The sequence below is a fragment of the Pongo abelii genome, chromosome 5 (genome assembly GCF_028885655.2).
Source record: "Pongo abelii isolate AG06213 chromosome 5, NHGRI_mPonAbe1-v2.0_pri, whole genome shotgun sequence".
In the NCBI taxonomy this organism is placed as follows: domain Eukaryota; kingdom Metazoa; phylum Chordata; class Mammalia; order Primates; family Hominidae; genus Pongo; species Pongo abelii.
The window spans coordinates 3,964,467-3,979,387 of NC_071990.2; the positions used below are offsets into that span (position 1 = coordinate 3,964,467).

The following is a 14,921-nucleotide window of genomic DNA, read 5'->3' on the forward strand; positions in this document are numbered from 1 at the left end:
AGGTCCACGCGTATTCGCGGGCCGCGGGGTCGCCGCCGGCCGCCCAGGCGCGGAGCCTCTCGGGGGCCACCCGGCCGCCCGGCCCGCGGGACGCACGACGCCGCCAGGGGAGGACAACAAGCCCCAGGCCCTGTCCCTGTGCCCCGCCCGGCACCCCCCTCCGCGGCTGCGCAGCCCACTCGGCCATCTTGGCCTGAAAGCGAACCCCGGGGCCTTGCGGGAAAGCCTGAGCCTCCCGGACCTTCTCGGGCCTTCTCGGACTTTCCCCCAGGCGTGCTGGACCTTCTTGGGCCTTCCTGGGCCTCCTCGGGCTTCCTTGACCCTCCCCGCGCCTTCCCCGAGGCCTCCAGGCCCTTCCCTGGGCCTCTCCAAGCTGAGCTCTCTGCGAGATGGCCAGTAGGCCTCTGGGACCCGGGGCCCGGCCCACCCGCCTCCACTCCCACCGCCTGCTCACATCAAGCCAGGAGCACCGCCCGGTACGTAGTCCTCCAGACTAAGCTAAAATATATACGCGTTGATACATGTAAAGTATTATCTATGCTTGTACAATATATTAACATAGAAGAAGAGGCATCCTGGTTGACACCAAGCCCATCCGGTCAGTTTCAGGTCCGTCGTCGGCCTTTCAATAGGAAGAACAAAAAAGATGATTTTTTTCTTTTTCATGTAGAGGATACTTTTAAATCACACAGCCCAATTTTGTACCCCTAAATGCATCTCTCTTATTACAGCTCCATGAAATAAGTGGAGGGGTGGGGGAAGAATATCTATCTAGTTAGATATATCTACATAGCTATCTCCCCCACCTTTTGATATAGAGAAACATTTAAAACAAAATTAATTATATATGTAAGTACAGCAAATGAATACTAAATATCATTTGGGGGGATGAGATCACGGCCATGCCCCTTTGAGAATCTCCCCATAAAAATGCACTTATATACCACATGTTGAACACAATGTCAAGGGTTTCTCAGGTTCTTTGATCCTTGACTCCTGACTCTTTCCTCTGCATTTCCATTTTCTCCTCAGAAAGACCTTCCCTTTAAAGAAGCTCTTCCCACCTACCACCTACCTTACTCTATCTCATGACACCCCGTTGTTATTTACTTCTTTGTACTCCTCATAATCTTGCTGTTTACTTGTTTGTTTTTGTATTGTCTGTCTCTCCCCAGCAGAATATCAAACTCCATGTGGGCTGGGGCCTTTCCTGTCTAGTTCATTTCTGTATCCCCAACCTTTTAAAACTGTGCTGGGCACATAGTAGAAGCACAGTCGTAGAAGCACAATCGATGTAAGTGAATGAACAAGATTTGTGCAGGCCTCATTCCTTGCAGGCTCCTTGGAGGTTTCCCTTCTAGGCCCTCTCCTCCTTCGGCTGTTTTCCATACTGCTGCTCTAAAATATAGACCTGCTCAACTGCCTCCTAATGCCTGAAGAAGGAAACCCAAATTCTGCAGCCATCGTTTAGGTATCTGCTCATCACCTTCCCAGCGCCCACTACATGTCAAGCACATCGGACATTTTACAATTTTCCTAAACACTCTCCTCCAGGGCATACATCATTGTTACTATTCCTGTAATAGTACCTCCTTTTTATCTCCTTTGTTTTAACCTGCCTAAATTCTAGTCATTACAGTTCTAACTCACAAGTCATTTTTCCTGATTGTTCAGTAAGTGTAATTATTAGAAAAAATACAAAAAAAAAAGAGAAAACAAAAGTTGCTATCTCCTCCAAGATACCTGCTTCGTTATATTATAATGATTTAATTACAGCTCCTTACTCAGTTACATTATAATTATTCATTTACAATATCTCAATCACTTTCTTTTCAACATCTTGAAGGTGATATCTGTCCATATTCTATCTAACAGAGTGCCTGGCATGTACTGTAGTAGGTAAGGCTGCTACAATAAATGTTTCAATTGATTTAATTATTGCAAAAATAGTATTTTCTGAAATGTATGGTGTGGTGACTATATGCCAGGCATACTGCTGAACATTTTATATGGATTAACCAATGTATATGCCTAATAATCCAATGAAGCAGATACCACCAGTTATTCCTATTTTATTTCTTATTTTTTAATTTTTTTTTTTTGAGACAGAGTCTTGCTCTGTCACCCAGGCTAGAGTGCAATCGTGTGATCTCGGCTTACTGCAACCTCTGCCTCCCAGGTTCAAGCAATTCTCCTGCTTCAGCCTCCCTAGTTCCCTAGTGGCTGGGATTACAGGCACCAGCCAACATGCCCAGCCAATTTTTTGTATTTTTAGTAGAGACGGGTTTCGTCATGTTGGCCAGGCTGGTCTGGAACTCCTGACCTCAGGTGATCTGCCGGCCTCAGCCTCCCAAAGTGCTGGAATTACAGGCATGAGCCTCTGAGCTTAGCCTAGTTATTCCTATTTTATAATTGAGTAACCTGAGACTTAGATGTATTATATAACCTTTCCCACCTTACAATTACTAAAAAAATTGCGAATGGGAGTAAATATTGGGGTACGTGTATTTCCAGCTAATGCTTTCTACAAATATATCTAGCTGAGAAATGTTCCCCGCTCTTGAGACAGAAATTATGTATGTTTGTGTGTGCACATGCACACGTGTGTGTAAATTCCAAATATCTGGCTTACACATTTCCCCTCTTCCTTGCTTTATGTTTCTGTTCATGGCTTTTTCTGTTATTTCAGAACACAAACTGATTCCTGATCCCTTAGAGTCCTTCTGAGATTTGTCATCCATAAATACATCCTCTAAGATTCTTTTTTTTTTCTTAACACAACTTATTCTTAAAAATGTTCCTTTCATATTATCACCCCCACTCAACTGGTCTTCCTTTCTCTGGAGGCTTTCGAGTGCTTTGACATCAGCATCAAAATCATGGCTGGCCCTTCCCTCATTGCTAAATGTGCACGGCTGTGGAGATGTGAAATATGAAAGCAAAAACTTGGAAATGGTGCCCTCTCCAAACCCTTGGGTCTGGTCTGGCTCCGGCCCAGTGTAGGAGGTTGGACAGTGGGTCATTTTCTACAGCAGCTCAGACCCAGCTTAACATCAATCCCAAGGCCAAAGAAAATGCACCTTCCTTCTGTTGGGGCTTGGAAAACAGTACCCCAAAATGAAGGCTTCGGAAATAGCCTCAGAAACAAGTTTTTCTCTGACTTTCTTCTGCCCTCCTGTCTCTCAGTCCCAGTCTCTGTCTGAGCCTAGCCTGAGAAACTAGAATCCCTCTTCTCCAATGCAGGTTACAGAAATCAGAATGCTTTTTTCCCAAAGCCAGCCATAAAACCTAAAAATTTTACTTCAATTTTCCCTTTGCCTTTCTGTGTAAAAACTGGCCATAAAGAAATTACCTGACCCCCATTCCAGAGAGTGGCCCATACCCAGAAGGAAGGAATGCTGCTCAGAAAGGCCAAGAAGAATCTAGAGAGACAGGCCTTGCTGGGTTCCCCCACTCAGGCTATTAGCGTTAGATCAGACCTTTTTTGTCCTATCATATTTCTACACAGCTGTCCATACTTTGTTGAACCTAAGCATAAAAATGGAAACTCTCCCCTGTATTTCTGAGTTTTCATTCTGTACACTCCCATGTATAAACACATGCTAAATAAATTTGTATGCCTTTTCCCCAATTACTCTGCCTTTTGTACTAGAGTACTTCTCCTGTCTCAGCCTCCCAAGTTGCTAGGACTACAGGTGCATGCCACCACGCCTGGCTAATTTTGATTTTTCAGCAAATCTTCAGAGGGCCAAGCCCTTGGCCCCTACACCTCCAGCCATCTCATGGCCATGCCCAGGATTCAGATTTTAGTGGTAGCCTCAGCTTGCCTTACTTTAAATCTGCACCTCTTTAGCTGATCCTGAGTGAAACCATTGTTTCATAAACACAGTAGGATGAGGCAGATGCTCTCTATTTCAGGCATTTAGCAAGCTCTTACGTTAATTACGAGGGAGGCAGGCTAAGGAAAAAAAGGCAAGCCTTGGGCCAGTCACTTAGTAGTCCAGTAAGCACAGCTTGCTGCCCACGTCAGTTTCTCCTCCTATAACAAAGGCAATGACACTGACTACCACGTAACTACTTTGGAAAGCACCTTGAGATAACATTCCTTTTCATTGTCCTGAATTATGCAAAGATATGTCAGTAGCAACATTACTTAGTTTCTAATTATTCTGGAGGGAAAAGCCTTCTATTTCAGTCTACCTCCTTCAGTATCTTTTACTTTTTGATATTACCCATGCATTTGTCCTCATCTTCCTTTGTTTTTCCCTTTAGAATTGCCAAGGTCATGGCTGGTCATGTACAGCAGAATCTTTTTCTTTCTTTCTTTTCTTTTGTTTTTTTTTTGAGACAGAGTCCCACTCTATTGCCCAGGGTGGAGTGCAATGGCGCAATCTCAGTTCACTGCAACCTCCGCCTCCCGGGTTCAAGTACTTCTGTCTCAGTCTCCCAAGTTGCTGGGACTACAGGCTCATGCCACCACGCCTGGCTAATTTTTTTGTATTTATAGTAGAGACGGGGTTTCACTATATTGGTCAGGCTGGTCTCAAACTCCTGACCTCAGGTGGTCCACCCGTGTCGGCCTCTCAAAGTGCTAGGATTACAGCTGTGAGCCACTGTGCCCAGCCTACAGCAGAATCTTGTTCAATATAATTACGTAACATTTTCTGAAAGTTAGGACACTATTTTCTAATTAATAATATGCATTTTTGTTCTCAAATAAGATGCTAAGTCAGTGGGAAACATTTCATTTCAATTATGGCAATTTGTGTTTAGCATATGGTTTAGCGATCTGGTCTTATTTTTGTTTTTCCTTTTTGAGAACTGCTTTGTCTTTTAGTAGTGGCTAATTTATCCTGATTTAGAACTATTCTATGAGCATTCATCTTAAATATACTTTCTTGTGTTTGTATAATTCCTTTTTAAGAAATATATATGCAAATATTTCTAATTTGAAGTTTTAAAAATTAACCTTTAACACTCTGCTCCCATAGCAATGTCCTATTTGGGAGGCCATTGTTTTGTTGCAAATAGTTAAGAAATATTGTTTAAAAACTATTTATTCCTGGAACGTGTGATAGTGATGTATATTAACATATTTCCAAAAGGAAGCAAAATAAACACATCAATCACTGAATTTCACATCTGCATATGTTGCAGCTAGTGCTTTTGAATAAATTCTCAATCATATATTTTCTCCTTTATTTTGATTTAAGACTTGATTTCTGCAATTTGAATTGCTTCATAAGCCTTTCTATTTTTCAGATGGCTATGCTCTGTAACTCTGTTTTCCTGGCCTTATATTACAAATTCACTTTAAATTTTGGTTAAAGTTTCAGTGTCAGAACTTACTTTCTGGTGCCAGGAAAGGTGTAACTTGAAGTCCCTTTCTGGTTGTCAGACCCCTCCCACCTCATTTGTTGTGAACGGAACACTTTCTTTAGAAACTTGGAGATAATCTTCTCTCTTTGAACATTACTGAACACCTTGCCTTCTGGAAGCCAGCTGATCTTGTCACACCCACCGTGGCGTGGGGGAAGAAGAAGGTATTCAGGAGACACAGAAACCCTCTTAGGAACAGAAAAAGGAACTGCATTTACCTAAAAGTCATGAATAAAAGATCAGCCTAACTAGAAAAACAACCCAGAGTCATGCAGCTGCTGCGCTGCAGGATCAATTTAGTTAATAATACACTGCTAGCACCTACGTGGGCTGCTGGCCCGGCATAGCAGCTCTCAACACAACAAGAAAAAACTTGGGAGAAAATAATAATATATTAGAAGCCCAGTTTTGAAAAGGTAAATATATTATACACTGAATAATAGAATTGGAAATAAGAGGAATACAAAACAAAATACAAAATGAAAGCATTTGTTCCATCCAAGAATATTAGCACCATGGGCTGAGACCTGGTTGGCTCAGATCAAGATCACACAGCTGGTTAGCAGCAGAATATTTGCCAGGCGTCATTCATGACGGGTCTCTCCCATCCTAAACAGTGTTCTTTAATCACACTATAATTAGAGAAAATGAATGAGATTGATTCCTAGAAGTGTTATTCATTGTAAAATATATATATATAAAAAATATGTAAAAATATATATCCATCTGATAGTTTATTTAAAAACAAAATTTAATAATTGTGACCTACTTCAGATTTCAGCCAAGGTCAGCATGCATCAGATAACTATAAACATTCATCAGTTGCTATTGAGAGCAATGACTAAGAACATATGAGTCAATTTATATGAAGTGTAAAGAATTACATTTTAGAAGATCACTTCCTTGGCATGTTGAATGGCTTAAAACATGGTTTGTTCTTTACTATTTATATAAATGAAGGTTTAGAGGAATGCACTCAACTTTGCCTGGAAGAAAGAAGCCAGGGATATGTCTTCCAGCTGCCAGAATATTCTATCCCCTTCTCCCCACCAAGAAAACCTGTAAAATTATGAGAATTATATTGAATTCAAGTGGTTCTTGTTAGTTATATAACATATTTTAAATGTGTACTTGCATTTAAAGTACATATACACCATGGAATACTATGCAGCCATAAAAAATGATGAGTTCATGTCCTTTGTAGAGACATGGATGAAATTGGAAATCATCATTCTCAGTAAACTATCGCAAGAACAAAAAACCAAACACCGCATATTCTCACTTATAGGTGGGAATTGAACGATGAGAACGCATGGACACAGGAAGGGGATCATCACACTCTGGGGACTGTTGTGGGGTGGGGGGAGGGGGGAGGGATGGCATTGGGAGATATACCTAATGCTAGATGACGAGTTAGTGGGTGCAGTGCACCAGCATGGCACATGTATACATATGTAACTAACCTGCACATTGCGCACATGTACCCTAAAACCTAAAGTATAATAATAAAAAAAAAAAAAAAGTTTTACTTTTTGAGTTTGCAAGTTGAAAGTTAAGAAAAGGAATAGGCCAGACTTAGTGGCTTGCGCTTGTAATCACAGCAGTCTGGGAGGCTGAGGCAAGAGGATTGCTTGAGGTCAGGAGTTTGAGACCAGCCAGGGCAACATAGCGAGACCCTGTCTCTACAAAAGAAAAATAACAAAAATTAGCTGGGCGTAGTGATGCACACCTTTAGACTCAGCTACTTGTGAGGCTGAGGTGGGAGGATTGCTTGAGCCCAGGAGGTCGAGGCTACAGTGAGCTGCAGTGCAGCCCGGGCCACACAGCAAAATTCTGTCTCAAAAAGAAAGAAAAAAGAAAAGAAAAGAAAAGGAAGGGAAAAAAGGAAAAAAGAGAAAAGAAAGAAAGCCAGGTGAGGTGTCTCACACCTGTAAACCCAGCACTTTGGGAGGCCGAGGTGGGCGGCTCACCTGAGGTCGGGAGTTCAAGACCAGCCTGACCAACATGGAGAAACCTTGTCTCTACTAAAAATACAAAATTAGCTGGGCGTGGTGGCGCATGCCTGTACTCACAGCTACTCAGGAGACCAAGGCAGGAGAATCGCTTGAACCAGGGAGGCAGAGGTTGCAGTGAGCCGAGATCACGCCATTACACTCCTGCCTGGGCAACAACAGCAAAACTCTGTCTCAAAATAAAAAAAAAAATCGATCTATCTATATATATGCATATATGAATGGAATTTTATATCTGCCGCTCTGGCCACTAATGTATCATATGGTATAATCATGATGCTTTAATAGTCTTGGCCAAAGGTTTTTAAGGTTGGTGAAAAGCTGGCCCATGCTCCCAGATTTGCCATAGCATGCTAGGCTCACACGCCTTCTCTGCTTCTCACCAGCCTGCAGTGTGGCTCTCTAGCTGGTTCATGAAGAGTACAGCAATTATGGGGAACCTGGCTCCTGGTAGAGCATGCTGAAATCTAAAAGTATCTGTAACAAACTCTATTATTTGCACTTTTCTTCCAAATCTGATAGTAGTTCTTGGCAGCTTCTGTCTTGCTCTGGACTGTGCTATTAAGTGTGGTGATTTAAGATTATTTAATACTTCTATTGTTCTCTGCTTTTTGGTCTGCAGTGAAGAATGGCTTCTTACCGGGAAAGCTCCGGTTGAGCATTTGTTTACTTTGTTTTCTTGGTATTAGTTTGGATAAGAACATAAGAAGCAGTTTGGCTTCTTACCTGTGTTAATCTGGGCATTTCCTCAGTTTTGGACGATGAAGCTCTTTCCTCGGTTCTGCTGAGGACTGCACTGATGTAACCACTCTCTCTTGGGGCCTCGTAGGGCTGTGGAGCCTTAATTAGGTACATACTGGGAGCAAGGTTTCTACAAAGTACCAGATGAGAAAATATCACTGGATATGTGCGCCCCCGCTTTCCCCTCTTCCTTTTAGCAAAGGTCTCAGTTTTCCCCAGAAATGGTCCATGTCCAGACACAAGACTGGAGTTTCTGCCACAAATCCCCGAATGACTTGGCAGGATATTTTCAATGGGCTGGTTTTCTCTGCTTTGAAAATGTAGGATGAACACGCAGGGTTCCGGACCAATACCTGGGCCATTGTGACTCTCAGAATGCCAGGCAATAAGAGATCAGAAAGCCGGTTCCACTTCATCTTGGAGATGGAGGAAAGCTTGCCAGGAGAACAATTGCACACCTCTCCACTCCTCATGTTCTCAGTTTGTTCTTCTCTGTGATACAACCAGCATCATGAGAACAGCCAGCAGCAGCTCCAGCGTGATGAAATTTTCACTCCTTGACAAGTGCAAGAAGCCGAAAAACTATGCCCAGCCAGAAGTTTTGTGTCACACCTTTGAGATGCTGTCTAACCTCCACAAGCTGCTTCCTAATCACCTGATGGAGACGCTTTATTCCTACAAGAGTGAAGAGGACAAGAAAAAATGTATGTGGGTAGAAGGTGGGCATGAGTTCTTTTCAGTAAGCATACACTTTATCTTGATACAAACTGCCTCTACTTTAAGACGCAAGTAAGAACTTTTTATTTTACTTAGTGTATTTTTATTATTTTTTGAGACGAGGCTCTTGCTTCATCCCCCAGGCTGGAGTGCAGGAGTGCAATAATCATGGCTCACCGCAGCTTCAAACTCCTGGGCTCATGCGATCCTCCCACCTCGACCTCCCCAGTAGCTGGGACTACAGGTGCATTGCCACCACAATGTCTAATTTTTTAATTTTTTGTAGAGCTGCCCCCCCGCCCCCCACATCCCCATGTTGCCTGGGCTGGTCTCGAACTCCCAAGCTCAAGTGATCCGCCCGCCTTTGCCTCCAAAGTGCTGGAATTCGAGGTGGGATCCCCTGCACCCGGCCAGAACTTGCTCTGTACGTTGTAGGTGTGATCGGTCCTCTAGACACACATCCCCATCCGTGGGCTTACTCTGGAATTTACTCATGTGCTGATTATCCATTGCTTCTTCTTGTTCCTTTTGCATAAATAGTCTTTCGTGAGCCAAGTTAGGGGTGACCCTCCTCTTTTTTTTTTTTTTTTTTGAGATGGAGTCTGGCTCTGTCACCCAGGCTGGAATGCAGTGGCACGATCTCGGCTCACTGCAAGCCCCGCCTCCCGGTTTTATACCATTCTCCTGCCTCAGCCTCCCCAGTAGCTGGGACTACAGGCGCCCGCCACCACACCCGGCTAATTTGTTTGTATTTTTAGTAGAGACGGGGTTTCACTGTGTTAGCCAGGATGGTCTCGATCCCCTGACCTCATGATATGCCTGCCTCGGCCTCCCAAAGTGGTGGGATTACAGGCGTGAGCCACCACGCACGGCCAGGCCTGACCCTCTTCTTTAGGCAAAGCTTACCTGTGGGAAAATGGAAAGGGTACTGAGAGGGAAATGCCACTAAATTTACAATTTAAGCTTTATATTTGATTTTAAGATTAGTGAGAGAACTTCCAAGTGGAAAGTCAGGTTTTGAACTTCTTTCCTTTGCTCTGTTTCCTACTATTCCTTCCTCCTATGGCCATGATTGCACCAGGAAGAAGCTGGATATTTTCTTTCCTCCTGGCGACTATAAGCAACCTGTACTTTTTGCAGTATGGAGTGGCCTGACACTCCTGAAATTCTGTCAGGGTCAATGATAATAGGGCCGATTTGCAGCATCGGGTGGAGTCTGCCTCCTGAATTGTTCCTGCTTAAGTGGAGGACAAAGATAGAGGCAGCCACCTGTGCCCATGAACTTAGAAAACAAAATAGCAGCTGCCCCAGAGATTAAGATGGAATTCCGAAGCCAGGCGCGGTGGGCTCATGCCTGTAATCCCAGCACTTTGGGATGCCAAGACGGGTGGATCACCTGAAGTCAGGAGTTCAAGACCAGCCTGACCAACATGGTGAAACCCCATGTTTACAAAAAGTAGCCGGGCACGATGGCGGGTGTCTGTAATTTCAGCTATTCAGGAGGTGAGGTGGGAGAATCCCTTGAACCCAGGAGGTGGAGGTTGCACTGAGCCAAGATCGCACCACTGTATACTCCAGCCTGGCGACAGAGTGAGACTCTTGTCTCCAAAAAAAAAAAAAAAAAAGGCAGACTGTCTCCTGGGGTGTTTGTGTGGGTTCTTTGGCTATTTCCCAGGCTGACAGTTTTCACAGCCTCCTGCTGAGATTTCTTCTCTTCAGGTGCCTTAGTCTGTTTGGGCTGCTGTAACAACATACCGTAGACTGAGGCCGGGCGCGGTGGCTCACGCCTGTAATCCCAGCACTTTGGGAGGGTGAAGCGGGCGGATCTGAGGTCAGGAGTTCGAGACCAGCCTGGCCAACATGGTGAAACCCCATCTCTACTAAAAATACAAAAATCAGCCAGGCGTGGTGATGGGTGCCTGTAATTCCAGCTACTTGGGAGGCTGAGGCAGGAGAATCGCTTGAATCTGGGAAGTGGAGGTTGCAGTGAGCCGAGATCATGCCATTACACTCCAGCCTGGGCAACAAGAGCGAGACTCCATCTCAAAAAAACAAAAACAACAAATACTATAGACTGGGTAGCTTATAAACAGAAAAATTTATTTCTCATAGTTCTGGAGGCTGGGAAGTCTAAAATCAAGGCAGATACCATGTCTGGAGAAAACTTTCTGGTTCATAGATGGCACCTTCTTGCTGTCTCCTCACATAGTGGAAGTGAGAGGTGACAGAGTGCTGGCAGCCCTAGCAGCCATCGCTCGCTCTCAGCACCTCCTCGGCCTTGGCACCCACTCTGGCCGCGCTTGAGGAGCCCTTCAGCCCGCCGCTGCACTGTGGGAACCCCTTTCTGGGCTGGCCAAGGCTGGAGCCGCCTCCCTCAGCTTGTGGGGAGGTGTGGAGGGAGAGGCGCGGGCGGGAACCGGGCTACCCGTGACGCTTGTGGGCCAGCGCCAGTTCCGGGTGGGCGTGGGCTCGGTAGGTCCCGCACTGGGAGCGGCAGGCCGGCCCAGCCACCCGGGCAGTGAGGGGCTTAGCACCTGGGCCAGCAGCTGCTGTGCTCGATTTCTCACTGGGCCTTAGCTGCCTCCCCACGGGGCAAGGCTCGGGACCTGCAGCCTGCCATGCCTGAGCCTCCCTGCCTCGCCCTGGGCTCCTGCGCAGCCGGAGCCTCTCCAACGAGCGCCGCCCCCTGCTCCACCGCACCCAGTCCCATCCACTGCCCAAGGGCTGAGGAATGCGGGCACGTGGCTTGGGACTGGCAGGCAGCTCCACCTGCGGCCAGGTGTGGGATCCACTGGGTGAAGCCAGCTGGGCTCCTGAGTCTGGTTGGGAGGTGGAAAATATGTCTAGCTAAGGGATTGTAAATACACCAATCAGCACTCTGTATCTAGCTCAAGGTTTGTAAACACACCAATCAGCACCCTGTGTCTAGCTCTAGCTCAGGGTTTGTGAATGCACCAATCGGCACTCTGTATCTAGTTAATCTGGTGGGGACTTGGAGAACCTTTATGTCTAGCTAAGGGATTGTGAATGCATCAATCAGCACTCTGTATCTAGCTCAAGGTTTGTAAATGCACCAATCAGCACTCCGTGTCTAGCTCAGTGTTTGTAAATACACCAATCGACACTCTGTATCTAGTTAATCTAGTGGGGACGTGGAGAACTTTTGTGTCTAGCTCAGGGATTGTAAACGCACCAATCAGCACCTTGTCAAAACGGACCAATCAGCTCTCTGTAAAACAGACCAATTGGCTCTCTGTAAAATGGACCAACTAGCAGGATGTGGGTGGGGCCAGATAAGAGAAAAAAGCAGGCTGCCCCAGCCAGCCCTGGCAAACTGCTGGGGTCTTTTTCCACACTAGGAAGCTTTGTTCTTTCATTCTTTGCAATAAATCTTGCTGCTGTTTATCTTTTGGGTCTGCAGTGTCTTTATGAGCTGTAACACTCGCCGTGAGGGTCTGCAGCTTCACTCCTGAAGCCAGTGAGGCCAGGAACCCACTGGAGGAACAAACAACTCCAGATGTGCCACCTTAAGAGCTGTAACACTTACTGTGAAGGTCTGCAGTTTCACTCCTGAGTCAGTGAGACTGCGAACCCACCAGAAGGAAGAAACTATGAACACATCCGAACATCAGAAGGCACAAACTCTGGATGCGCTGCCTTTAAGAACTGTTAATACTCAGTGTGAGAGTCTGCAGCTTCATTCTTGAAGTCAGTGAGATGAAGAACCCACCAATTCCGGACACAGAAAGGGTGGGTGGGGGCATCTCTCTCAGGCCTAGTTTATAAGGCACTGCTCCCATGACCTGATCACTTCTTAAAGGCCCCACCCCACCATGTAATGCCATCACCTTGGGGGCTAGGATTTAACATGAATTTTGAGGGACATAAACATTCAGGCCATAGCACCAACTTACCCAGCTTTTGTAAGGTTCACTTCTATCCGATTTCAACAGAAATTGCATCTTTTGACGGAAACGCTCCTGAGATCCTCCTATATTCAAGCAGACTCCAAATGACTATAGCTGACCCTTGAACAACTTATTTGAACTGTGCAGGTCCACTTGTAGTGTGGCAGAAAAGTAAAGAAAAATAAAACTAATTAAAGAAATAAACTTTCCTGGATTAGGCTGACTTGTCCCAGAGGCAGCGACAGGCACAACCCAGACTCAGAAAAAGTCTTAATAATACTATCTACTGTGCTCTGGAAACTCTCCCAGCACTCCCTCAACATAGCGAGAAGAAAAACAAATTTTCCTTTGTTTTATGGAATAAGTTTATAGATTTCTGTTCTCTGTAACTAGTAACTTAAAAGTATTCTGTTTTATCTAAGCAGTAGAGTGAAGGTCATGAGCCTCTGAACAGGCCTGAGTTATGGCCACCTGGGCGCCATAATGAAGGTTATAGGATAAGCCCGTGCCTAGGCAAAGTCTAGATAACAGACATCTGGGTTGTTTAGCAATGGTCATGTGTAATCCTGAGTTATGAACCTGCTACAACTTAATTAACTGTCTTTATCCTGCCTCTGTATCCCTGCTTTCATGCCACTATACACTTGCTTCAAGCTAGCCTACCCCCTTTTATGAAGTATGTGTAAAAGTCAAGTACTGTCTTTGTTCTGCGCCCAGTCTTTGGATGTTGAATCTGCTGGGTCTAAGTGCACTCAATAATAAAGATATCCTTCTGTATACACCCCAAGGTGTATACAGGGTCTCTCTCTGGTCCCCTTGATCCCGCAACAGTAGGTGGACTTTTTTCAATAAATACATTGGAAATTTTTTTGAAGATTTGCCACAATTTGAAAAAATTTGTAGACCAATCGTATAGTCCAAAAATAACAAAAAATTAAGAAAAAGGGTGGTGGGCGTGGTGGCTCATGCCTGTAATTCCAGCACTTTGGGAGGCTGAGGCGGGTGGATCATTTGAGGTAAGGAGTTCGAGACCAGTCTGACCAACATGGTGAAACCCTGTCTTTACTGAAAATACAAAATTAGGCGGGTGTGGTGGTACATGTCTGTAATCCCAGCTACTTGGGAGACTGAGGCAGGAGAATGGCTTGAACCTGGGAGGTGGAGGTTGCAGCGAGCTGAGATTGTGCCACTGCACTTCAGCCTAGGCGACAAAGTGGGACTCAAGAAAAAGAAAAAGGGATGTTGTGAATGCATAGCATATATGTAGATACTAGTCTACTTTATCATTTAGTACCATAAAATGTACACAAACCTGTTAGGAAAAGTTAAAATTTATAAAAACTTACACACAGAACTGTACTTGGTGAACTGTACTTACTTACAGACTGTACTTGGTGCCATTCACAGTCAAGGGAAATGTAAATGAGAATAAAGATACAGTATTAGGCCGGGAGTGGTGGCTCACACCTGTAATCCCAGCACTTTGGGAGTCCGAGGAGGTAGATCACCTGAGGTCAGGAGTTCAAGACCAGCCTGGCCAACATGTTGAAACCCCATCTTTACTAAAAATACAAAAAGTAGCCAGGCCTGGTGGCTGGCACCTGTAATTCCAGCTACTCAGTAGGCTGAGGCAGGAGAATCTTGAACACGGGAGGCAGAGACTGCAGTGAACTGAGATCATGCCATTGCATTCCAGCTTGGGCAACAAAAGCAAAACTCCACCTCAAAAAAAAAAAAAGATGCAGTATTAAATCATAACTGTTGAAAATTAATTGTAGTACTACTGTAGTGCTGTAGTAATTTCATAGCCACCTCCCATTGCTCTTGCTGTGAGCTCAAGTGGTGTGAATATCCACTTAAAATGCCATGTGATGCTAATCATCTCTGTGTGAGCAGCTCATCTCTCTAGTAAATTGCATATCACAGTAAAGTGATTTCACAGTTCTCATGTATTTTTTGTATTTAGTGCAATACCATAAAACTTGAATAACACCATGGGACCCACAAAAAGTGCCATTAGTGATGCTAGAAGTACTCCCAAGAAGCAGAGAAAAGTCATGATGCTACAAGAAAAAGTTGAGTTGCTTGATATGTACTGTACATTGAATAGTTGCCTGCCACTTCAGACAGACGATTTTTCTTGTAAACAGATGGTGTAAACTTA

The 14,921-nt window shown here is 44.7% G+C and overlaps 1 protein-coding gene and 1 long non-coding RNA gene across 8 annotated transcripts in view; one reads left to right on the top strand and one right to left on the bottom strand.

Annotated features, from left to right (window-relative positions):
- LOC134761642 (testis expressed protein 56) overlaps nt 1-14,921 on the top strand; it is a 65,293-nt gene that overhangs the window by 12,165 nt on the left and 38,207 nt on the right. For 4 of the 7 annotated variants that reach the window (XM_063725318.1, XM_063725319.1, XM_063725315.1 and 1 more), the window contains exon 2: nt 8,457-8,851. In XM_063725318.1, the coding sequence (XP_063581388.1) occupies nt 8,644-8,851 (208 nt within the window). In that variant the 5' untranslated portion in view covers nt 8,457-8,643. Of the gene's footprint in view, nt 1-9; nt 477-8,456; nt 8,852-14,921 lie in introns of those variants that run through there. The other 3 variants (XM_063725317.1, XM_063725320.1, XM_063725321.1) reach the window with 2 other exon arrangements.
- LOC129059854 (uncharacterized) lies at nt 158-8,470 on the bottom strand. The gene is made up of 3 exons (XR_008525924.2): nt 8,118-8,470; nt 6,361-6,438; nt 158-5,567 (listed from the first exon to the last, which is right to left on the bottom strand). It is a non-coding gene; the product is annotated as an uncharacterized LOC129059854 (long non-coding RNA).